Source organism: Stegodyphus dumicola, chromosome 6 (genome assembly GCF_044657685.1).
Source record: "Stegodyphus dumicola isolate Sdum_Otavi_A_Nest chromosome 6, ASM4465768v1".
Classification (NCBI taxonomy): domain Eukaryota; kingdom Metazoa; phylum Arthropoda; class Arachnida; order Araneae; family Eresidae; genus Stegodyphus; species Stegodyphus dumicola.
The window spans coordinates 16,120,037-16,147,442 of NC_140773.1; the positions used below are offsets into that span (position 1 = coordinate 16,120,037).

The 27,406-nt window shown below is 31.7% G+C and overlaps 1 protein-coding gene across 1 annotated transcript in view; it reads right to left on the reverse strand.

The window, feature by feature from the left end:
• Nucleotides 1-2,292: 2,292 nt before the first annotated feature.
• Nucleotides 2,293-27,406, reverse strand: part of LOC118205901 (cartilage oligomeric matrix protein-like) — a 242,136-nt gene continuing 217,022 nt past the window's right edge. Inside the window, exons 22-25 of the mRNA XM_035378174.2 lie at nucleotides 21,716-21,899; nucleotides 18,705-18,802; nucleotides 6,109-6,248; nucleotides 2,293-2,812 (exon numbers count right to left, since the gene is read on the reverse strand). Coding sequence (XP_035234065.1) covers nucleotides 2,592-2,812; nucleotides 6,109-6,248; nucleotides 18,705-18,802; nucleotides 21,716-21,899 — 643 coding nt within the window. The 3' untranslated portion in view covers nucleotides 2,293-2,591. The remainder of the gene's footprint in view (nucleotides 2,813-6,108; nucleotides 6,249-18,704; nucleotides 18,803-21,715; nucleotides 21,900-27,406) is intronic.

Sequence of the window (27,406 nt, forward strand, 5' to 3'; positions counted from 1 at the left end):
CCAAAAAATATAAATTTAATTTTCATTTTCGGTTTTGGGATTATTTGGCAGTTTGCCTTTGTGCTTCTGTTTTTTCTTCCTTGTGTAAGGTAAAGGAAGTATCGTAATTGAGAAAAATTTCGGTTTTCATATTTCAACAAAGCTATCCATTTTGACTGTTCTCGCAAACATCTGAAAGATTTTTTTCTCTTGACATCTGTACGTAAAGACAAGATAAAGGACTATTTTTCGAAAAGGAATTGTGGAATGAATTCAGAAGGGAATTTTTTGTGACGTCTGTACGTACATACGTACGTACCTCTCATAACTCAAAAATGATTGACCGTAGAACGTTTTATTAACAATTTCAACAATTTTAACGTTTTCAACAATTCAAACGTTTCGTTCAACAATTCAAACGTTCAACAATTTCAACAATTCAAACGTTTTATCAACAATTCAAACAAAGCATCGGCTAAGCCTAACACGGTGACTGTTTGTTTACATTTGAAACTCTTAGTTGTGTAGTGAATTAAGTCAGTTAGTGCACCAAATTCAATGTCTTTTTGCTCAGTGGGGCCGAAAGTTGACTTAAATTTTTGTGCGCCGAAAATTTTGTTTTCCTGTCCATCGACCGAATCACTTATTTTGACAAGGAAACTATTTTTTAATTTTAATTGAAAAAATTCTTTTTTTAACTGTATTTGTTGTTTAGGTTTTTCAGTATTTTACAATTTTTTATGAAGATGTTTTGAGTTTTTATGTATTTTTGCCTTGCCGCGAAGTGAGAACTGAAGTGATTGAATGAGAAATATATCTCTTATGAAATTCGAGAGAGTAGGCTTGAATGAAGCAAAAATAGTGTTTAATTTAATAGGCCGCACAAGAAAATCATGTGGTGTTTATATGAAATTTTTTTGGTGTTTGCGTATGGTTTATTCCGAATTGAGTATGTGATGAATTTTAAATGTATTTTTTATTTCATTTTTCATCATTGCTAGCTATCAGCAAGCAATGGGATTGGTTTTTGAACTGCTTTTTACTTTGTATTTATTCGTATATATATTTATATATAAAGAAGAACATATCGATAAATACAATGTTACGTTTAAAATGCTTCTTTATAACTTTTACTTCGGTAAAAGAGGGAAATTTAAGGCGCAGACAAATAAACTGCAATTACCCATTTCCTCTAGTCAGCTACGTGACACCTAAACTCCGAACCGAATAGCATTCTACTGAGAATGGTCTAACGTAACAGCAAAACGAACGGTAATACCTGAAAGAAGGATAAAAGAACTGCTTCGAAGAGCTATCTGGAAATTAGCCGTGGTCTGCTACCTTATACTTTGGTCAGTTAGCTATGATTACACGCTTAAGATGGCTTTGACAATTGTCTTCTTTATCAGTTTGTCTACTCGATATATGGAGCTGCAAGCTATAGCTACAAGAAACCACTCACCAAGAATTATATGCTGCAATAGTTGTGTGTTTATAGCTATAGTACATACTAGCTATTTGTCCAGAAACGAAAATTGCAGCTGTTTTATAATTTGTATGAGAACTGTGAAAGAAAAAGGTAAGAAGATCTCTAGACGTGTCTCGGCTGAATTAGGATATCTTCTTTTTTCTTCGAAATTCAACATTCTTCTTCGAGGTTTTTTTTTTTTTTTTTTTTTTTGTTGTTGTTAGTTTACCTTCAGTTTAAAATAAAAAAGACGCTGCTGGAGAATTCTTAAGCAGGTTACTCATTATATTCCAGGAAGAAAAGATTTTGAAATCGTTGAAATACATGCTTTAAAACTCGGGTAATATATAATGTCATTTGCATAGATAAAAATACGTTGATTCTATAGACAGTACAGACAAAAGTACAGATTAAATTAAGTTTAATAATCATTATTAATTTAATAATAATAATTGATTAAATTTATTTTAATAATCCTTCTTGTCCTAAATGGATTACCGAAAGAGATGTTTGCTTTTATTTTGTTTCTCATGCAAAACGTGTATTTAAGTAAATTTCAATGTACTCAGGAATTAGATCCCAACATTGATAATATAGCAGACAAGACCTTTAAATGCTCTACCTTGACTCGGCCTTGGAAGGTATTCCACATTTCTGCGTTATACAGTAATAAAATCAACTTTATTAATGTGTTTTAACGTAGGGATTACGTTCCTCCATGATAGGAAAGCAAAAATTAAGGCGTTCTTTGGGGTGTGCGCGGTTTGGTAGGCTTTGTAATCATCAAATAATCTCCAAATTCTTGGTAAACTTTAAGCGAAGTCTAAAATAGCACTAAACTTGGGAAGGATTTAAAAGACCTTTTATTTAAAACTAAGAAGAATAGGAGGCACAGATGATGCTTACAGCTCATCCGGCGCTTATGGCACGATAACGTAAAGTAACAGTCTTAAACTTAAAGTAATTTAAAGTAACAGTAAAATTTTATCGATAACTTAATGTAAAGTAACAGTAAAATTTTAAATTAAATAAGCTAGTAACCAAATGGTACTCAGATCAGCTAAACGAGAAGTTAGCTCACAAATCTAACCGGCGTGGAGATTCAATATCGGTAATTACAATGCAAGGCCGAAGACTGCCAATCTCATCTGCCAATCTGATCTTCCGCCAATTCTTCTTCGGGTTGATCTCCCACCATCTGTTCCTGGGACTGGTCCGCCACCATTTGGGGTCTGGTGGCAGCGGGAAAGTCACCAACTCTCCTACGACCCACCTGGATGATGTCACTGGGTCGTGTTGTGTCTATCTCTGTCATAGCTTGCAACTGTCTCGGCAAATCTTGATAGATGGCTGACGGTACTGCCTCTGTGAAAGAAGTATATAAGATCAAATACTTAGAAAACGATAAAAAAATACATGAGATGTTAAAACTGAATGATAGTAATGTAATTTATTCGATTTTATGTGAAGGAAAAAGGCGAAGATTTTTATCTAGCTACCATGCAATTCTTCACTCAAATATCCTTAATTTATCACGATATTATAAATTTTCATCTTCGTTTTCTTTTATATTGCAGAATAAAATATCAAATATCGTTGACTTCGGAATGAAAATCTTCTATTCCATAGTTTTGAAGTTCTGTCGAATTAAATTCAGCACTGTGTAGCTTAAAAAGATCAGTAAGTATAAACGGTGTTGAAAATCTAAGAAATATTAACTACGGTCTGAAAATTTATGACAGATTTATCATTCTAATTCAAACAGAAGTAAAGAAACTGCTTAATTCATAGCACGGAGTGATATTCATTATACTTTAGTGTTTCTCTCAAACACTGCTGTCTATCCTTTTTATACAGAGCATTTAATTAAAATGTGCAAAACTGCATATCAAGAATTTGCTGTTACATTGTTGTCTTTGCTCATTCTCAAGCCTTGAAAAAGGACTCATGAATAGCCATGCATGAAGAACGGAATGCATCTGCTACTGGTCACAGACGTTGGGCACCAATGGTTGCAATGTGACTTTTGTCCGACGCCATTTATGGATTGAGTCACGATATCCCAAAATATGGAAGTACAGTCTGCACCCTCCCCCACAAAAAAAGTGACAATTCTATGTCTACCGTTCTACTGGGCCCATTGACGAAATTTGAACCGGTATAGTGGTTCGTGTCACTGACTGCCGTGCCGAAGGTCCCGGGTTCGAATCCCGGATGAGGCATGGATAGTGTCGGTGCGGTATGGCGCACTCTAAATATGCGGCGAGCCGAAAGTGCTGTCCTGTGGTTTGGTGGAAGGGTAGAGGGGTGGCAGACCATCGAACCTCTCCACCAAAATTGGGGGTGGAACTGAGCTAAATCGCACTGTCTCCTGAATGGTGCTCAAGGGATGTTGCATACGGCAGGCATAATCTATGGATCCTTGCCACGAGGAATTTCGTGAACTTCGGCTGACTACGTCAGACAAGTGAGGATAAACAACAACGATTGACTCAATCGCGTGGCAATCGCCTAATGTCTCAATAGCTAGTCTTAGGATATATATTGGATTCGTATATATCACGTTGTTCTAACATATATATTTTGACACAAAATCGGACTTTTTCTAAAATTACATGCCGATTGTTTTCCATATTTCGATACTTCTACTCAAATTTTGCCTAAATATGGATGGAAATTAACCAAGATCAAACCGAGACTGAGATTTACAGAGAAATTTTTAAATTTTTCTTAGAACACTTGTATCAGTTTGCGTCAAGAGCAATTCACTTGGTGAAGTTCTTAATTTATGGTAACCTATTTTCCTTTCCCTTTCATTGTGCAGTAGAGGGAAAAAAAGGTGCATGTTTCATTCTTTCGCACAATTTTAAAAAGGTGCGTACACAGCACTCGGCGTTATTCTTGTTGATAACAAATATGCCTAATTTCAAAACGCCAGTACATATATTCACCTATATCTTGGGAAATTTTGAATATTTGAATTATCTGATTATTTTCAGGTAAGTTTCGAAACACATCTACTTTAAGATGATCCAAAAAACGTTACCAGTTATAATTCAAACATTTTCTTTTCCGAAAAAAATTATAAAAATTACTAAAAAATACAAATTTTAAAAGTACCTCAGAAAATATCTGAGCATTTTATTTGTATTCAAACTAAATTTCGAACTGTGGAAGAAAAATAAAGTAAGTTTAATAAAAAAAGAAACATTAATAAATGTATCAAATTCAATTAACATTGAGGAGCTAAAATTTGAGAACTAATTTTTTAAAAACACTTAGTGCGAATATCGAAAAAAAATGAGAAATATAGACAATGCTTTTTTTAAAATAACTACTCGTGCGAATTTTACATAACACTTTGGCGTAATTTGAGTAGTAGAACCGAAATATAAAAAAATAGGTATGTTATTTCAAAATAGCCCGAATTTTATAAGATTTTATAAAGAGCTAAAGTATAAAATACAAGTGAAAATTCCGTTAATAATAAGTTTTCAATTATTTTTAAGAATTCATTTCAAAGAGCAATGCAGCTACTCATAGCTTCTCATTTGTCACTATGAGATATAAGTTATGCACATTTATCTAAACATCGATGTGTATTTACCACTCTTTTCTTATACCTCATTAATCTGACAAAGTGTGCTGGTATAAACAACAACAATCATAAATCCTTTCAAAAAACTTTCTTTTAGATACTTTAAACAATGTTGAAAGAGTTTTTTTCCTTCTCTTTGATAATAATAAAGGCATCTCCTTTTTAATTCAATCATTTAAATACATCCAAGATTGTGACAACATTTTTCCATTTTTGACCGGATAAACATTTCTCATAAAGAACTCTGCAGAGAGTTCTGCGTTCAGTGATGTCTTGGAGGAAGATGATGCAGATTACAATTTTTCGCCTTTTTAAGATTCAAATCAGCATTAATCCCTTTGTTTGCAGTTGACACTGAGCATATTAAGGATTTTTCAACTGTTCTTTGAATTGACGGATTTCCTTTTAACTTTAAATAGATTAACTGCGCAACGTTTGCAACATTCCATATTTTCTTTGGATACGTATTTGGAATAATGTTTTCACTTGAAGCGAAACTTTGACGTTTTTTTACTTTCTTGTTGACAGTATTACCTATCGTAGCTTTAGATAGCGAAAAACCATGACTTTCACAACGTTTTTTAGTAACTATACAAGAATAATGTTCTTCGGAAACAGCAAAAATATAATTTTCCATCCATTGAATTTTTAAAGCGCCATTTTGGATGAAAACAAAACTATCAAGAAGCAGACGATAAATATACTTTCAGAAATATAACTGCAGTTAAAAAAACAGTTTCCAAGAAGACGTTTTATAGCAAAGCAAACTCTTCTAATACATATGGGAACAACCCCTGTAAATTCAATAGATTACTTTTAAATTATCATCTAAGCATTAAATATGCAACACATATATCTATTGGTGAAGTAAATGAATAGTTTCTGAAACAATTCTTCAAAATGGAAATCGTAAAATGTCATACCCATTCAATTCAAATTAAATACAGTTCGTAAAATGTCATACCAGTCTCATTCAAATGTATATAAGAAACTGGATAAAGTATTTCAGGATTATATGGATTAAAAATATTTTGCAAGGCACTTTTTACCTAAGAATACATACCATTACATCTGTATACCAGATCTGACCAGATGATAGCTTCTTGAGAGAAACAGAAGACTCCTAACCGTCCACCTTTCAGTTTACTATCGTAAATATTCCCAGAATCCGCTACCATGTTCTCGCCTTCGAAGATTCTCAATCTAGGTAATAGAAAAATATTCAGAGTTAATCAGCCGTTTAAATAGAGTAGAATCTTGAAAAATATAGAACTTGGAAAATATGAAGTAAAACTTTGGTGAATATTTATTCCAAGCTGTAAACCTAAATAAGAGAAGTATCATATATAATCTCATCTTAAACACACAGACAAATCAGACCCAAAATATTTAATGTAAAAGATGTATGCCGATGAAATAAATAAAATTTTAGAATAAAGAATACTAATAATCAGTCAAAGATTTTTAAAAAGCAATTTATGAAACGTCGAGTCGCAACAATGAAAAATAATGCACATATTTTTTTTTTTTTTCATTTCCAATGGCAAGGTACTTGACGTGAAAAAGATAACATAATAAAATACATAAAAAATCTCTTCTTTTCACACAGTCTTCAAAATACAACATACGATTATGATTACTACTCGTACATTTATCTAACTGAACTTAAGAGAGAGCTACTATGTCAGTTGTTATGTTTATCCAAGATAAAAATCTGAAAGCTTTCAGATTTTATATTATAAAGTATTTCTCCTGCTTTCTTAACATGCCTTCGTAGTGTAGCGATCAGCCTATTCGACGTATATTCGAGAGGTTCGTGGTTCGAGTCCTGGCGAGGGCATTGTCATTTTTCACGTCTCCTGATTCAAAGAAACCTAATGTGTCTACAATGGCGCCCGAACTAAAATTTGGTGGATGATGATTCCCTACCACCAGGATTTGGCGATTAGGTCCCCTAATCCCCAGTAGCCCAACCCTTTCAGGGGCGCAATGTTATGATTTTTTAAAAGTTATGAAAAAGTAAGCATAATGACATGCAATGGTCCTATAGATAACATAAATGTGTTTAAAAACATATTTTTTTTTCGTCTCCCTTTATGGAAAGGGGACCGGTTTCACCTTGAAACCAGCGCCCGTCCAGAGCATAAGACTAAACATTTGCTTATGTATCTTCACTTTGCTGGAAAGTATCTGAACGTAACCTAAATTGCAGATTATACTAGTAAACTACTGAACAACTAATGAAGTAAGTAATATTTGCATATACACGCATGTTTAATTATAAATAAAATATGTAAAACAGGAAACAAAAATATGAGACAAAAAGTAACTAATAATGCACTAAATTACTTACATAAAACTATAAAATATTTTTAAAAATTATGTTAAAAACTAAGAAAATTATATGTGAAAATGAAATTAATTTAGATGTATACAAATATTTTACTATGAATTAGAAGCATGAGAAAAGCGACGGCTAAGAGAACCAGAATAAAAACGCAACTGTAAGTGTTCCTCAGTGTGCTCTGTGTCTCTGTAAAAAGTAAGAAATGTTTTCCCTCTCTCAAAAGCCCCATAAATCCTCATCTTTGAAGCCACTCAAACGAAGATATGGTGCAACTGTTTACAGCAGTGATCCGAAAGCAATAAACACAGCTGTAAAAAATCTCGCGACTGCGTCATCTGATCCTTTCTTCGATGTCTCAGAGGGTCTCAGACCGCAATGAAAACATTCAAAATTAAAAGGGTTCCATTACTTTTTTGTGAACTAAGGACATTTCACTAATCATTAATGCCTGCTTATAAAATATATTGTGGAAAAATTAAAAATTGTTGGGTTTTTCGTTCTTAAAATAGCCCAAAAAGAATAGTGTTTAAAACAAGTTACTTTTGAATGATTCATATCAATTAATGGATGCCCAAAAAGGTTTGGTGCTGCCATCTGTTATCAGCTTTAAGAATTTAATTTAATTTTAGCAGCGGTTTTGAGAAAATGAAACCAAATTTTCTAAATATAAAAAAAAAATGTTGAAAATGCGGTTTCAAGGCGAAACCACCGCCCCTGAAAGGGTTGGAGCATATAAGGTTCTCCAGCCTCTTTTTTTTTTTTTTTTTTTTTCATTTTCACATCTCTTGCTTTAAAAAAATACTTAATGTCTCTACAATGTTACGCATAAAGGGGCGTTTGTGTGTTACTTTTTTTTATTCAATATCATGTTCTTTGCACTTAAACAATAAAATTCAATTCAACAGCAATATCACAAAATAAATAAAATTGCCTGTTACATTTAGAAAAATGGAATCTGTGCAAAAAAATAAAACTGTAATAATATTATAATAAAATGTTTCTGAGATGAATATGGCAGATGTGAATAATGGTATACATTTATTTTAATTTTCATGAATTTAAGCATATATGTTAAATAAATATATTTTAAGTGCGCACCGATAAGCAGAATAAAACATTATAACCGGAGGCGTATTTTAAATTTATTTATATTCTTTGAAATACTCGTATATTCTATAAATTTCGTATAAATACTGCGTTATGCCAGAGATACGAAAGTACAAGAGTATTAGGAATTATTTTGTTCTTACCTTCTTGAAGATTTGAGAATTTAAATTATTATATTTATTCGAGTTAGTAATTTAGATTAAAGAATAAAATACGCTAATGCTTTTATCAAATCAATTACTTATCAAGATTAAATAAAAATATGCACTATTACAAATTTTTATTCATAAATATACTAATTTTTACTAATATGTGTTCTACTTAAGAGTCATTCATCCTCTGCATGTTTATCTGAAAATCATTTCTTAAAGGCAAATTGAAAAATTATTTAATCTGAATTATTTATCTTATTTTTTTTTCCTTTGAGAACATAGACTCCGTGCACCACATATGTACAACACGGGGCTTACAGAAGTAAGTTAACTAAAACATTAAAAGTTACATGCATAAATAAGCATTAAAAGTTACATGCATAAATAAAGCGAACAAAACCAGAGAACATGCGACATGCGACGGGGGACGTGGGCACCACCCCTTTACCGTCGGTTAATTGGTGTAGCGCCACGTCCAACAATATCTAGAGTTGAACCTTGAGTCTTTCAAAAGAGCAATACATGGCCATACAAGGGCTGTTAATATTTAGTATTACATTCTTGTTTGCTGGTTAACATATTCTATGGATAACGTGATTTACAGAGTTACATACTGACTTTGTCTCTCAATTTCGGCATACAATGCATATGCATTACCTGAAATACATTAATCTTACATTGTGTTGGATTACTTTTGTGTACAGTTACAGTTTTTAGCTGTACATTTCAATAAATATACCTACAATACTTGTAGATTGCATATAAATACAGTTTGCATGTACAGTTACATATGCCAATATTACATGTGCCTTGCGTTACATTATTTTTATATACATACATAGTCTGGCACGCCTGCTTCACATATTACTTAATTTTACCTACACTGCTTAACCTTAGGTTACATATACTTGCAGTTGCATATAGATACATGCAGATACATTCTGATTAATTTTTTAGATACAAATATTTACAAACATAATAGTCTTACAGGTTACTTACATTACATGTTATTTGAGTACTTATTGCATAATTTTCCAGTACATGAAATAGACATTCCAATACATACATTGCTTTGCGTTAGACATCCTATATCCCTTATTCATAATACAAAACATATATGTTACCCATGCATTTTTATTAGACATTTCTGCATTTATATTGCATTACTTTAAATTGCATAACTTACTTATACATAGCTTACTGGTGCACAAAAATATTTACATATATTACACTCCCTTACATTACTTTGCTTACAGATATATGCACTTTCATACATTCGTTATGCCTACATTATATATCGGTTCAGTATATATGGTCTTACGGTATAATTTGCCGAAATTTATTTACACAGTACATGCACATTGTTAAATGCAACTGACTTTCCAGGTATGAATACAGGCAGTCTTTATACTGTGAGTTTCTAGTCTACATTATAGTTTCTTACAATTCACTTGAATGACAGTTTTCCTACATTGCAATATATGTCCTTTTTAAAATGCTTAAGTTGTTTTTACATGCTGGGTTGTTCTATGGCTGACACAAGTCTGTATCTAAGTCGGACAATCTGTCCATCAACTGTATGTTTTAAAATTAAAAATAGTTTTTTGAAATTTTATTTTGATACATTGAGAATTAAATGAAGATTCAACGATTAATTTTAGACCCTGTTTAAATAAAAATTTATTTCATTGTTTTATTTATACATGTTGTATCATTAATTCTATTATACACTGATAATAGTTTCATTTTATTTTAATAAAATAAACCATAAATTTTGTTTTATAATTAAAAATAGTTTTTTGAAATTTTATTTTCATACATTGAGAATTAAATGAAGATTCAACGATTAATTTTAGACCCTGTTTAAATAAAAATTTATTTCATTGTTTTATTTTATTTGAAATAAAAAGGGTTTGCATACTTTTAAAAACAAATAGTAATAATAATAATAAGATGTAAGTTCACTGGCCAAGTCACTCCGAACATTTTCAAATCATTTCTGTAAGCATAATCTAGGGCCATCCAATGTAGGGCACGAGAAAATCAAATGTTCCACATCCTGAGGAACTCTTTTGAACATTCACATAAATTGTTTGATCGTTGATTAAAACGAAACAGGTAACTTGCAAATTTACCGTTACCAGATAAAAACTGAGACACTTTAAAATTTAACGAGAGGAAAGACTCGGAATTCAGTCTATGGTAAATAGAAGGAAGGAACTTTTTGGTAACTTCAGCAGTACAAGATTTCAGATTCCTCATTCCGCATAGCTAAAAGCTTTTTATAATGAAAGGACTTACAATAATTCTTTGGAATTCTAACGTTGATATCAATGGATAAATTTAAGGCATCTTTAGCTAAGAAATCAGCTCTTTCATTTCCGTAGAAACCATGATGAGCACGCACATAAGCAAAGCAGATATCAATACCTCTAATTCTAAGCGAACTAACAGTTACTAGGGTTTCGTTAACAAATTTATTGCAGCTGGTAATACTGTTATAAAGTTGAAGAGAAGAAAGAGAATCAGAAAAAATAAGGTACTTTGAGGATGTTGTCCCATTATCCTGGATCCATTTGACGGCAAGATAAATGCATAGAAGTTCTGCTTGAAAAACTGTGCATTCATTCCGTATACGGTGTCTAAGAAAACAAACCTCGGAATGGCCTTCAAAAAGAACAAAAGCAAGGCCAATCTTGTTGTTCATCTTGCTGTCATCTGTATAGAAAACCATATGAAAACTCATTTCAGCAGTCTCTATATAATCGCAGAAATTTATGGGTTCTAGAGTAGCGGGATGAGGAAGATCAGTGAAGGGTACAATTCCATTAATACGGTCTTCCAAAGCATGAGTTGCCAATGACTCGAAAATATTATTCTTATATGCAAATTTCAAAATCAATAGGCCGAAGTACTGCAAGAACAAAAGTAGCCTCACAGCTTAAGGTTCTATAACCACTAATAATACGAAGAAGAATTCTCCGTTGAATCTTTCTTAAATTTCTTTTGTTAACTTTCTTGACAAGAACATTTCCCCAAGCACTACAGCCGTACGAAATGAAAGGTACAATACACTGCTTATACATGAGTTTCTTAATATCGTAGCTTACTCCAAAAGTATTTTTGGCGATTCGGTGAAAGCCATTAATATTTTTTTCACATTTAGCAGAAAGGAATTCAATGTGCTTTTTCCATGTTAATTTTTGGTCAAGAATGACACCAAGATACTTAACATTTTCTATAAATTCCAACGGAGAATTATCGAGCATCAAAAGAGCAATATTTTGTTCATCAAACGTACTGGGAACAAGCATAGCTATACTTTTTGAAGGATTGAAAGTGAGTTTATGAGAAATCGCCCAACTGGAGACAAAATCTAGAACTTTTTGTGCTCTCAAAAGAATGTTAATCAAAATCTTTCTTAAAGGATCATTTATTATTATGTTTCAAAGAGTAGGTCCGGATACAGAGCTTTGACGACAGCCTTTTTCTAGAGAATAGCTTCGTTCCCAAGCTGAAGCTCAGCGTTCTCTCGTTCAAGAAGCTTTTAAGAAGGTTATAGATATTATGTGGTATACCAGCATCTTTTAAAATTTTTAAGATAGATGGCCACCATGCATTATCAAAAGTTCCTTTGAAATCCAGGAAAATAAGGAGTGTAGTATACTTCATTTTCTTTGCACACTGCAAGATATTACAAAGGCGAATAATGGCATCTTCAGCGGACTTCCGAGGAGTAAATCCGAACTGAGAATCATTATAAAAGCATTTCTGTCTCAAATACCAATTTATTCTGTTAATGAAGAGAGTTTCAAGACATTTTCCCAAAGTAGGCAAAAGACTAATGCATCTAATATTATCAAGATAAGGGAATTAAAATTTGAAATCTATGAAAACATCAGAGGTACTTAAAATCGGAATATTTCCATGTTTGTAGTTTAATGCTCCATTAACATGATTAATTTTCAATACATTTATATTCAAAGTAGGTGGCAAAGCTATGAAACTAACAACCGCTGATATAACAGTGCCACAAACTACCGGCAGTAATTTTATAAAATTTAAATTCTTGAAATTAATTGTGACATATTTACGTTATGTTCGACAAATCAATACATCAGCAACGAAACAAATTCTAATTCACGAACGCTTTACCATTAGCAAGGCTTGCTTAATGGCTAAGCCTTGCAATTTAAATATTTTGCAATGACTGGCAAATTACCGCAATAATTACTTCCGCTTAAATTCCGGGAACAGCATTCTGCGGCTAGCTAGAAATGACGGAGAAACAAAGAATTTCAGATTTAATTAAGGTCTTTAAAATTCTTGGGGACACTTAGGAGATTAAAGCCTTTGAATGAGGTATTCTAGATGATTTGGAAACCAAAAGATTTATTTTTTGTTCTTTATGATAATAAAACATTCCCCAAGACTAATGACAATTCGCACGAGACTTCAGCAGTAAGAAAGTTTAAGCTTGCTGTTTGTTGCTATTTGAATACACATTTACTTTAATTTCTAGAAATTTTAATTTTATTTAAGCACGTAAAATAACGTAACTTTTTGCGAATATTTCAACCCATTTGTTTATATTTCGAATTTTGCGTATTATTATAACTCTGTGTGCTCTTTGTATTTATTTATTTGTTACATTTTTGTAATAATTTTAACGTGTATATATGTTACCGTGAAAGACCGAAATTGGAGAATGTCGACTTTCAGCGGAGAATGTCAACATTCACCAAATACGTCGGTGAAAGATCGAATATTTCTTTACATTCTTGTGGGGCCCACCAGCGGCCGAGCGGTAAAGTCGCTGAACACTGATAGTTCGGTCCGAGGTTCGAATCCCGCGAACGGGCTGGCTGCATGGGTGTTTTCGTGGTTTTCCCCATGTGTAACGTATATACGAGCCAATTTCCCTTAGAAAGTCCTCCACGAAGGCATCCCTCCCCTTAGGCAGATAGCCCTAGAGGCTTTGCCATAATCACACACACTTTACATTCTTGTACATTCGGACCCTCACCGGTGTATGTCGACAGTCACAGATATGCTCTGGTGTAGGTTGAAAAGAGAGGAGTCTATGTACACGCTGCCATTCCAAAAGGAAGTGTTACACAAATAAATGCAGTTGTAAAAGCAAGGGCCTCTTATGCAATTCAAAGTGTCATAATAGTTTAAGTTGTTGCAATAAATAAGATTTGAATCACATAATTTCGTAAGTTTATAACTTCTATTATTTTCCTTTCTCAATTTGAATGTACTGTGTGTTTTAAGTTCTTATATTCTTAAGTTCTTATTCTGAGTCTCCAGTGCGTTTTTTCGCGAATGAATTACGGAGAAGGAAATATAATATTTTTATATGATCAACATTATTCTTATATGTTCAACATTCACCATTAGTACATGGTGAATGTCGACATTGACCGGTGTAAGTCAGAAATAAGAGTATTTGGAAAATATTTCGGACATACACCAAGCGACTATGTGAATGTTGACATTCACCGGTGAAAGTCGACATTCTCCAGATTTCGGTGTTTCACCGTAACATACGTATATATGTAATCAAATTCGCGACGACACACGGTGTTTATTTCTTGTGTTTATTTTTTAGATTTTACACAGTGTTTATTCTTTAGATCTTACAGTTCTGAATCGATCTGTTCTGAATCAGAAACTCTATTGAAGTGCCTTGGCGACTATTTACGTCGCTAGCTTCTCAAAATTTGGCGAGCTTTTTGGCATAATAATGTTACGAGTTTTGTATTTAATTTGCTAATTTTAATAGAATTGCTGTTAAATTGTTTTATATCTCGTGCAATACAGCACGAGACTTATCTAAAGGAAAAGCTACGCCGAAAAAATTTTAAAAAAGGGAGAAGACGGATTTAATAAATATATATCTCGTAATTGTACTATTTTGCTTTCCGGAAAAAACCGAGAAAATACCAGAATATTCTTGTGCTTTATTTAAAAAGCTTATAAAAGCTGGAGGAAAACATCTCAGTCCAATTGTTGTTTGGATAACTGTTGTTCAGCACTTTTTTACTTATTTTCTTGTTGTTGATTGTAGCGAAATCGCGGTGAGATCGGATTAGCGTACGAATATCTCTGAAGAAATTTCACCATTTTGTTTTATTTATTGTGATAAGAATAAATTTTACTCACTTTTCATCGGACTTGAAAATTCAATTTATTACGAACCCGTACGCACGCAACAATAAGTTTGCCAGTTCGGTGACATTTTGGAAATTTTACAAAACGCATTTTTAAGCCGTAGGAACGATTTTTTAAGAAGCTTCCAAACGGCCGGGCAACCCTGTATAAATACGGCTTCGAGATTCAAGGAGTGTTCAAAATAAATAGCTGCATGAATTGTCTATAGCTGAGGAATGTTTTATAATGGGACACACCGATTTGCTCATTCTAATTTTATGCAAACGGGAAGAAATCAGAATCGAATTTTAATAAAATGCAGTATTTTTACTTCCTTCTATGAAGTAAAGGAAGAATTGTTATAACGAATTTGCATAGGTTAGTCAATTAATTGTAGCATGAAATATTTGTTAATAGACTGAAAGCTTTAACTATCGCTGCTAGCAGCACATCTATGTTTTCGGTAATAGCAGTTATACTACATTTCAGTTTCCTTAAATGAAGTTATTTTATGCATAATTTGTAAATACGAAATAAATTTCTTTGATAGAAAACATTGATGTCATCTTACCAAATCAAATCATTCTTTATTAATAAACTTGAAAAAAAATCACTTAATCAATCTATCAGCCGACCGAAAAATGTTTTTCAACTTGTAAATTCCTCATAAAATGACGTGAATATTATTTTCTGATAAAAGTTCTTCTGTATTTAAAACCGCAGAAGTAATTTTGAATAAACGCAATCAAAAATATAATACCTGCCTATTCTGAGAGCTTTTGTACAAGAAAACATCACTGCCCGTTTCAAACCTCTTGATTTTTCTAACATTACTACTTAAATATGGTAAACTAGATTGCATTTTTTGACCTTTTTGTCAGATGTAGTTATATTTCAAATTATTAAAAAGCTTGCAAACATAGAAATGTTTTTATATTTGATTTGAAATTTATTTTTAAATTAAAAGCCATATAATTATAAGGTGTACTCAAGATTTTATGTAAATTTTCATGTCACTTCTAAATTTCAGTATTTTTACATACTGAGTAGAAGGTAGCCTCATATATATATATTTAAATTTGAGATTTTATCATTGCTTTTTTATCTAAATTCACATTTTTCAAATGAAGAAAATCAGTAAAATTATATGTTGTTTTCTGCAAAAAGAGTTGTGTGAAACATTTTTTTTTTTTTTTTTTTTGGTATAATATATCAAGTGAACATTAGTTTTTTGCCTAATTTGTAGATTTACATGAATGATATGTATACATCTTTTTACGTTAGAAAAGTAATAAAGAAGTTTAACAAGGCATAAAAGCCATAAATAAATTAAATCTAGTTAGCATATAATGATTTAAAATGAAAAAACGAAGTATACGACTTGATAATCCCTCTTTCCGCTTCAAGTTTATAAAAAAAATTTTCATTTTCGTCCTTTTAAACATTTTTAAAAAGCAGTCTTTTATAAATAATCCTGAAAGACAATGTTTGATTGACAATATTTTTTGCATTTTCGAAATTCCTTTAAAGTTAAGAAATTTTTAACAAACTAAAAAACTGTTCTTTACAAAAGCTTTGAAAACCATTTTTAAAATTACAATAAAATCCCGTGATCAACAAAGCTTTTACTAACGCAGAAAGTGCAGTGAACCTTTTATCAAGATTAATCTATAGAAGAGACACGTGTAAAAAATCGTACGTGTTTCGAAAGTTGCTTGATTTGTTTTCTTTCAACCGTAAATAGAATATTTCTTTACACGTGAATGTTATAAAACGGAGAGCCCTAATATCTTCAAACATTACCTATTTTAAAAACTGAATTTAACTATATTTTGTATACAATTTTCCTATTATCTCTCTCATTATGTATTGTCAATAATCAAGTATGATGTCCCTCATTATACTTGATTCTAATCAGTATTACGGGTGAATGAAATAATCATGCGATATTTTAAAATTTATCACCGTAATAAAAAAATTATTTTAAAAAATCCGAAAGCTTTCAGATTTTTTATTACGCACAAAGCGGCTTTTTTTTTTTTTTTTTTTTTTTTAACGTTTTGTGTTTTGCCTTTATTTCTTAAATATCATGTTCTTAGCTCTTAAACCAGAAACTTCAACTCAACAGCTATATCACAGAATAATTTAAAAAGAGTATATCTTTAGAATTTCTAATACACAGTCTCGCGCGCTGAAGATAAAAACTTTTTTTTTTCGTATAGTGTTGGTCGCTTTGAAATCGTTAAGTTTGTTAATCAAAAATTCGTTTTGATTAACAAACTCAACGTTTACAGTTTTACAAAATATGAAATAGATAATAAAACAAATTCCAATATCGGGCTTGCAAGATGCCCGTATTCGAGTGGAAGACTATGTTATTCAAACTTTGTTGTCTCTACGTACCGTTGTTTTTCACAGTGCGAAAAAGACATATATTCATGCATATTCTTCCTTATTTAATTTTTTTAAATATAATATTGGGCAAATTGCCCCTTTGGGATAAAAATTAAATTATATGTTTGGCAAGGATTTTCTTATATTTGTGCCTGTCTGTCATTTAGATTTTTTATTCAGTTTGAAAAGTCGCTAAGTTATATCGATGCTGAAACGTGAAAAATGTGCAGTGCCCTCACTGAACTTCTCCCCCCCCCCGGATTTACGTCGAGCGTGCTTCTAGTGACTTTACGAAGGTATTGGAATGGAGGGAGAAACTACTTTACTTACTCCCCTTTTAAAGGGTGACTGGGGATGACGGGATCCAGTCGCCAAATCCTGGTGGTGACGAATTACTGTCCATCACCTTTTTAGTTCGGGCGCCACTGTAGAGTCATTAAGAATTTTTTAATGTCAGGAAACTGAAGAAATCTGCAATGGGCTTGCCGAGATTCGAACTCCGTACCTCCCGAACACGCGTTTAATGTGCTTCCAGTTACACCACGAAGGCATGCGGAAAGGTGAGAGAAAATACCTTATAAGTTGATAAGCTCAAATGGTTTTGAAACATCCTCAAAATTAATTATGATTTAAAAGGAACTAAAAATTCTTTACGTTTTTGACATAGTTTTTGTTTATACCTATTATTTGTTTATACAATTATGACGAAGAAATAGAATCTAGTAATATAAACATATATTATGGCATAACGTTCTAAATTTTAGGAACGGGAATAATCCCAAATTATACTCGTATTTTTGTAGTTATGTAACTTTTGACAATAAATTGCAGAATTACTGATATTATTCTGCAAATATTATCGACAAAATAAAGTTGTACCTGTGGAATCGTAACTAAATATTTCCTCTCATGCCGAACATACAGATATTTATTTGTGTGATATTAGTAAAGATGTGCCCATTTGTCAAGACTGGTAATCTAAGGATTCTAGTTCCCTCTGTCATGAGTTTCAACATGATAGAGTTAATATTACGTTTTGCTGAAAATTATTCTTAAAGACATAGGTTTTTAAAAAGACGTGCTATATAAATTTACATAGAATAATAACAAATATTAGAAACAAGAAATGGCGCAATGCATGTGAAATTGGACGTATTTCGAAGCTCTTCTTCGAGCTCCAGCAGGAGATTAATTACTAGAGCGCATTGGAAAGCAAAATCATAGAAAATGAAACCTTCTGTAATAACGTATAATGAATAAGAAAGAAGCACCGAACGCCATCTGTTAGCGAAAAAGGAAGAGAAGAAACAGTTTAAGAAGTCAAATGCTTAGAATAAATAAAAAAGGCCTCAATTTTTATTTAAGTCTTTCTGTTTTGTTTATTTCGTTTATTTCCTTTTGTTATTCTGAAGCTTAACTATGCTACCAAAGAAATTTTCTCTGTTATTCTTAATATCTTAGAGAAAAATAAACTATACTTTATTGTTTTCAAAAATTGTATACCTGATAAGTCCGATTTTAGGTCGATGAAGCAACAACCACCTGTAAGCTACCTTTTCTTTCCAACCGGCATTCTTCGGGTCTCTCCACAATAGTCTGACCTAGAAATATAATTAGGCAAATTATTAGCTTGATACATTAATTATATTTCTGTTATTTAAATGAATTTAATTAAGCATATACAGGATATATAATCTCACACAAAGTAAAAAAAACAATGCAGTGTTTTAAAAGAGAATGTGATATTGCCAAGAATAATCGTTTCTAATTTTGATATTCAAAGAGATAATAATATATTCTTTACTGATAACAACTTAAGATTAATCTATCGTTAAAGTGTTAAATGTACATGTGCATAAATATTTTCTCATTTCTTGTTGCTGCAGCTTAACGCTTTAAATATTCTCAAAATATTTGCTCAACTATATGAAAAAAAAAAAATGGAAGTACTGAAATTATCTAGAAAATTGAAATGTGTAACTCTCTTTTAAATTTAAAACGCCAGCCTCATTCAAAGGATATTCAAGGTGAGCTGTAAATGTTTAGTACCTTACCTATTGCTAACAATATATAACTCTTATTGTTTGCACAAAATCTTCATCTCAAATGTGTACCTGTGATTTTAGATGAATATCTGCAAGTACCACGTAATTATTTCCGCTGCTACTCCATTCATAGACGTAAAAAGCCAACAGCAACACAAAAGAGCTAATAAGAAATAGCATTAAATTAAATATGTTTAAGTTAGAATACAGCGCCATCTATTGTGCAAAGAGAGAAATTCTCACTTATCCATCAGGGAGATTCGGCTAAACAACATGACAAAGCGCGTACTAGTACGGAATGTAGTAATTACCGTTAATAAACTTGTTAGTTCTCTTTTTATATAGTGCACTTATTAGTTTATAATTATAGAAACGTAGTACAATATATTTAGAATGAGAAAGATACAGATGTAATTTTTATGCAGTCACTCAAAATATGTTTAAAGTTGGTCGTAGTATTCTTTAGCGAAATAAACAGTTCTCAAGCAATACTGCTTCATGTAAATAGTCCAAGAACAGCTTAGAGGATGTTATAATAGAAAATTTTCGGCATTTCCATTCAATTTTGTTTGCAAAAGAAAGCAAAAACATGGCTGAATTTTATTGATTTTTTAATTTATTTTGAAACAGTTCATAGATTTTTCACTTTCTTTACGAGCATAAACTAAATCAAAACCCTGAACAGACGCAGCGAGAATTATCGCTGTATCGGAAAGTCTTTGTCGGAATGTCAGAAGTCTTAAAAAGGTTTTAAAATAACCCGAACATATGACAGACTTTTCGTGACTGACAAGATCAACAACCACCACGTGTGGCGATGCAACTTAAAGTGATAGTCCAATTCAAATTAAAACATAACTTAGTAGTCAAGGTCTACACACTTTAATTTAAACTAAGTTGTTTCAGAACTTCTCACCAGCGTAACAATTTTAATGCAAAGCCGAATAATTTCATTCTTATAAGAACTGAAGAAACCTAGTAACGTAGCTTAGACAGGCAAAAATATGCTCCATCTTATAATCCGAAAACCTCAGCTTAAATACAAGGTTTTGGTGACAAAACGAAAACAGAGAAGTTATAGTAGAGATGTAAATCGTAATAACTAGTTAATTAAATTAATAATAACCCTATAAATTAATCTTTGTATTTTACTCGCAGTTTTAGAAATTTTCTTCAGCTTCGAGATGCAATTTCCTCTAGCACTGTTTTTCTCAAACCGACAAAATTTTGATTAATTTTGTTTAATATCACTTATAAGTACTTGATGAAAGAAAAGAACACCAAGCACATTATCAAGCATTTGTAAAACTGCTGTTGGATAATGCACAATATCTCAAAGCTAAGGGTGAATCTTCGGATTATAATAACTTGGCGATTTTTTGGCGAAACTTTGGCGACCAATCCTGCTACAGTAACCTGCTAGTTTTTTTTTTTTTTTTTTTTTTTTTTTTGACGTTATTTTGTTTTCACGAAGTAAAGGCATGTTTTTTTTTAATTATTATTTTTTTACTCAACATTTTTTCCAACAATCTGCTAGCCAAATTACGTTTATGCTAGAACTTTTATGGAACAAAAGTGCTTAATCATGAGAAGATTAGGTGCGAAATTGGGAGAAAGTGCAGAATCGCCCACTGCTTGCCACGTTTTTAAGAATTGCACATACACGGTATCCATATACACGTCGACCTATTTTCACTTAAAAAAGAAACACCCCAGAATTGCACAAAAATGGCATTGCGCACACTCTTGACTTTATCCACGTACACATCGATCTATTTCACTTAAAAAGGTCAAAGAAAATTGACAAAAATCCAATTCTTCTTACTCTTGTAAAAAGCGCCAAACAAATAAGTCGGCAATTCTGCACTTTAGCAGCGAAATTGTTTCGAAGTGCTTATTAGCTAAAATCACGATCGGAATTTTCCGTAAAATGTCACATTACATGTCTCATGATCTCTCATTTCTCTGAGACAAAATAATCTGTGATTCGAACTGTGTACTTCTCAGATTATTGCTAAAGTCCTAGCTAGTAACCTTTATCGTCTTACCAAAATGTCACCAAACTACCTGTTACCATAGTTCAGAATAAGGGAATAAGATAGTTCAGAATAAGGGATGTCAAATAGAACATTTAAAACACAAGAATTTTATGTAGTTTAGTTTTGTGAATACAATATACATCGTCCAAAAATGTGTGAACAGCCTCTGTATACATAAAGTGGTAATCATCTTCAATATTATTGCGCTCTTACTGCTTTAGTGTTAAATATTCAGAGAAAAGGAGTGTACTCATTATGAAAAACTCTTTTGTCTGAGGTATACACTTAAGCGATTCTTAAATGATTGTCTCTAACTCACTGGCCAGTTTCGCTAAGTTGTCATGAAGAACGTTGGTAATTAGTTTAAAATGGTATTTAACTTATATTATCTCTACCTTTTAGTATGTCTTCTAGAAGAGTATACGCATACCTGATTGGCCGTGTCTCCAGTGTGCCATAGAGCGTTTCTCATCATTTGTCCAGGACCTGTTGCTGACGTTACAAGTTTCAGTTGAATGCCTGGCTCCGCCACTGCCCTGAAAGGCGTCGCTTGCCAATAAGTCTGAGTCTTTTTCTTCCACATAACAGTGTAAAAATTAGAATTGTCTTGATAGCTAAATCAAAAAAATCATGTCAATATTAAAACATATGAATCTATTTATCCCATTAGAAAATAAAAGAATAAGCATTACAATATAAAGTTTCCAGTGTTACAGCCCGAGTTCTATTTCCTTTTTGGATAGATTTCCTAAAGATATATTTTTGTTCTTCCAAACTCAAAGATACAAAATATTCGATATTTTATGCATAATATCGATATTTCATACGTATTAGTACATGTATATTTATACGTTAAGTAATGCTAATTAGTCGTCTTAAATAATTTAAAGATTCATTAATTTTATTTTGTCGAGGAATAACTGTTTCATTATTTCCGAACAGAGGGAAAAAAAGATAAAATCGTAATTAATATCCGTATTCATCTTCGTGCTTGATCTGAAACAATTTTGAAGTAAATATTTACAACAACTCATTAGTTTAATCATATATTTAATTAATATTCAGAAGCTTAGTCTTGTGAAATTAATCCATAATTGTCCCCATATTTAATAATAATTTAGGCATAATTATTCAGGATGAAGTTTTACATTTATTTTTTACTGGATGGCCTAAGCATGTAACTTGCAACGAATATTTTCCGTACATAAAAAGACATTCTACTTTTCCAAAACAAAAAATTCATGTTGTGAAAATAATAGTTCCTGATTTCAGGCGTAAAAAAATATGTTTATAAGAGTTTTAAACCGCATGGAAGATAATTGTGCATGTTTTCTACGAGCAATTTGAGACAGTTTTCCTTGGAAAGTCCTCCACTAAGGCATCCTTCCCCTGAAACACATAGCCCTCGTGTGTTTTGCCATATTCTAGTAACATAACCAAACCTACGTGCATTTTACGTCTTGCCACATAGGGCATTTTGCAAAAGGCTAAATATCGTCATTTTTTATTAAATGGCGCTTTAATTAAGAAAACGATGTATTATGGTATGAAACCGTTTGAAACAGTAACAATTACGATGTACCAATTCAGAAGTCAAACAACAAAATTCAGCGTTATATTTACAAAATTTTCACAGAACTAGTTTAGATGGTTTTACCGAACCACCATCCTCAGCTGCAAAACTGCAAATGAACAAGATAGGAAATAATGATTATATAAGCTAAGAAAGCCTGGGCAAGAATAAGAAAGTGGCGCCATCTATTGGTGAAACCAGAATTACAACATAATTTCTTTAAAGGCCGAAGGCAAACAATTTTTGTTGTTTGACTTCTGAATTGGTATTTATTCGGCGTGTTGTTGTGTCTTAATTACGATGTACTCTACATTGAAATTTAAATAAATCAGACCACAAAATAAACTTGTTACGATTATTTCTGACCCAATATATCCCACCTAACTAATCAACTTAAATTATGCTTAACTTTTTCTCTTTGAATTTTTAAAATGCAAATGACATTCTTCTCAAACAGTAATATTCTTGTCTTTGTTGATATCTAAGCATAATTCTAGAGAACTCTTTTCACGATTCCTCTTTATTTCAACGAGTAGTACAATTTGTTTGTTAAACTTCTTTTACATTAGTAAGATTACACGTTTGCTGACATGGCCGAAACCGACTTTAAGTAAATCATTACTGTCTGCTTAAGTTGATACATTTTTCTGTCCGTCTAGTATGGCATCATATAATTTTACATTGCATACTTCTAATATAAGTTTTAGACCAAATATTATTTGGCTTTTTACTTCCTTGCACGAATTAAAGGAAGAACTACAATCGCGAAAAATTTCAGGTATACCATAGTTCAACGAAAACATTCACTTTGACCACTCTCGAACCCATTTCAACGATTTTTTTGCCTGATATTTGTATTTATGAGTAGAATAAAGGGCTCGTTTTTCTAAAAAGGATTGTGAAATAGATATAAATGGATTCAGATGGGATTTTCGTGATATCTGTGAGTACGTACGTCTATATATATCTAGCATAACTCAAAACCTATTAGCCGTAAGAATGTTGAAATTTTGAATATGACACAGCTATAACGTCTAGCCGTGCACTTCTTTTTATTTATTTATTTATTTTTTGGTTAAAATTGGCAACATCAAAAGTGTATATATATATCTATATATATATAGATATATACACTTTTGATGTATACACTTTGTGTATATATATATATGTGTATATGTATATATATATACACTTGTGTATATGTATATATATACACTTTGTGTATATTTGTGTATTATATATTAGATATATACATTATATATATATATATATATCCACCCTCTTACCCGACTTGGTGAGCTCTGTTTTACTTTATTCTTATTTTTTTAATTCTTATATGTTGGACAATTGCGTATTTTTTGCTTTAAAAGTCATTGAAATGTATTGTTCTTATAATTCAGTTAAAGTTTTTATGCCTTTAGTTAATCTACGTACAATAGTTATAAGATTACCAACAATTTAAATGTTTTAATATGTGCTAGGCCTAATGAGGCCGCCATTTGTTTATATTTGAAACTCTTAGTAGGCTAATGAATTAAGTTAGGTGGTGCATCAACTTAAGTGTCTTTTCACACAGTGGGGACAAAAATTAACTTTCAATTCTGTGCACCGAAATGTTTTGGTTTCATATTGGTTGAACTGTTCGCTTTTGCGTACAAGCTGTAATTTTGCTTGCAAAAAAAAACATTTTTTGATTTGTTTTTAACTGCATTTGATGTTTTATGTTTTTCAATATTTCTCAATGCCACACTGATAAGTTGAGTTTAAGCCAAGTAGGTAGATTTTAAGTGAGACGAATTTAAGTTGATGTACTAAAAGGTATTTCTCCCGCCTTCTTGGCATGCCTTCGTGGTGTGGTGGTCTGCATGGTGGGCGCGTGTCCAGGACGGTTATTCTACGTTACGAGAGTCGACAGCAAGTTGTGGGCCGCCAGATGTCGCTGCTAGTAAAAAACAGGTCTGCCCGACATCCTATATTCTCTGAGTACAGAAGTTGTCGAAAGCGCGTGAAAAAGTGTTGCCGCGTCGTCAATCAGGGTTGTGCAGTTGATGTACTAAGTAGACAATGGCTTTGTATGTGTTTTCGCCGCTGATTTTTTCATATTTAAACGAAGAATACGGTCGTAGATCTCTGAATCGGTTGCGAATTTATAGAAAATATGTTGATGCTTTTGCTCTGCCAAAAAATGTTTTCATTGCGCATTTCAGTTTGCCAAAATTTATAGTTATTTTAATTTGCGACGAACTGAGAGAGTATTTGGAGCCACATTCAGAAAACAAGAACGCAATTTTACTGAAAGAAAGGTTATACTATTCCTGAAATTATAGATATAAATTGTAATTGTATACTTTAAAAATATAGAAGATAAAAAGTTTATCAAGCACATAAACCTTCTTCATTTAATACAAATATAGACATCCGATAAGCTTCTACTCGATTTATGTGCAGCAAAAATTACGTTTACTTTAAAATCTAACAGTTGAATACCTTACGAGTAATACCGTGAACAGAAAAAGGAATATCGTTCCTTATTACGCGAAATTCACACTACTGTAAAACAAAATTAATATATATATATATATATATATATATATATGTAACTATAAAATGGCTTTATAATATTTTTTTCAGTAGCCGTACTACTACTAGTGTGATACTTTTAAAAATAAATTTTAGCCTATTAATGCCTATTAATTCCTTTTTGCCTAGAGTGCCTATTAATTCCTTTTTGCCATTTTGTGGCTTTTCACAATAAATGGAGTTTCACTTTTCAAATTGTTGCCACCACGTATTATCGCACTCTATTATATTTAAAGAAATTAAATAATGAGGAATCTGCAGAATGTATGAATGTTTCTCGCACTGTGATAAAACAACGGTACCTAGAGCCATGAAATTCTGAATAACGTAATCCTCCATCCTAATACAGGCATCTGGAGGCCCAAATTTGAAACTGAGAATTTGTTTTATTATCTATTTCATATTTTGTAAAGCATTTATGAGTTTTTGATTAAGAAACCCAACGATTTCAAAGCGAGCAATGGCTACATTGTACGGAAAAAAACATTTTCATCTCTAGCGCTTGAGACTATGTATCGGAACTTCTAAAGATATGCTTTTTTTAAATTATATGATATTGCTGTTGAATTGAATTTTATGGTTTAAGTGAGAAAAACATGATATTTAATAAATAAAGGTAACACGCAAAACGTTAAAAAAAATGGCCCTTTAGAAGTAATATAAAATTTAAAGGCTTTCAGATTTATATATATATATATATATTGTGTGTGTGCGTGTGTGTGTAATTTTATTATGTTTTAAAACTAGTTTCTAAGTGAGGTCTTTCTAAGGAAAGCTGGCTCGTATACACGTTACACATGGGGAAAGCCACGAAAACGCCGACCAGCTCGTTCGCGGGATTCGAACCTCGGACCAAACTGCCTGCGTTCAGCGACTCTACCGCTCGGCGGCTGGTAGGCTTGTTAGCAGAATTATACTGCATTATTATTGTATTATGCTATAAGACTAGTAACAATGCTATAAGACTGAGGGTTTGTTCATGGAATAGTACTTTTGTAACCTATTATAGTGTTAAAAAAACCATTGTTTCTTTGCAAACTTAAATAGCATTCTCATTTTTATATTGTAAAAAAGATATTGATTATTATTAGTTTTCTATTTAAAATGTGTCGAAACGCTGGTTTGACAAGGACTTCAACTGCAGGAGACTTTAGTACTTGCATTGTGAAAATATTACTATCTTTTAATTATTTTCACCGAATAAAATCTTTTGAGAAGGAAGAATATTTAAACCGAGCAGTTCTTATATATATAAAAAATTAAAATAACAGCAATGTAATATTAAAAAAAAGGTATTAATAATTCTGTGACAAAAATTGCAAAACGAATTAATCACACATACAGGATAGATCAGTTTAATTTTGGTTATATATTTTATATTGAAAAAATATTTTCTTTCGTGTTAATTATAGAATAAATTATTTAAAATAAAGCATTTTGATGGTGTGTGATAGTCTAATGAAGCAGCAATCGGCCATAGCGAATGAATTTTATTTCTTTCCCTGAAAGAAATAATTTTCATAGAAAAAGAAAATATAAAAAGGGAAGAAATATTAAGAAAGAAATATTTTCTTTGTAATTTCTTATTTAAAAAAATATTTTTCCAATAGTAACTGTAAATTGCGGAAAAACAGTTTTAATGTAAGCATCGGGAAAAAAAAAAAAAAAAAAAAGAAAAAAAAAAAAGAAAAGAAATTAGTTTGCTATTAGATTGTAATGCAAATTAATCATATTATAAATTTAAATGATTAAAATTGTTTATTTCTAAAAGGATTTGAAGTAAGCTTAATTCATTTACTCTTATCTATTAACCATTGCTTTCGTGGTATCCCATATCACTCTTTATTTCTTAGCTCTAAATTCCTGCGTTAACTTTCACGTTAAAAAACGGGATTTTCCTTCACATAACACACTGCGTGTTGGTCATATTACTGTTTTGTGCAATTTTTTTCGAACTACAAATGCAGC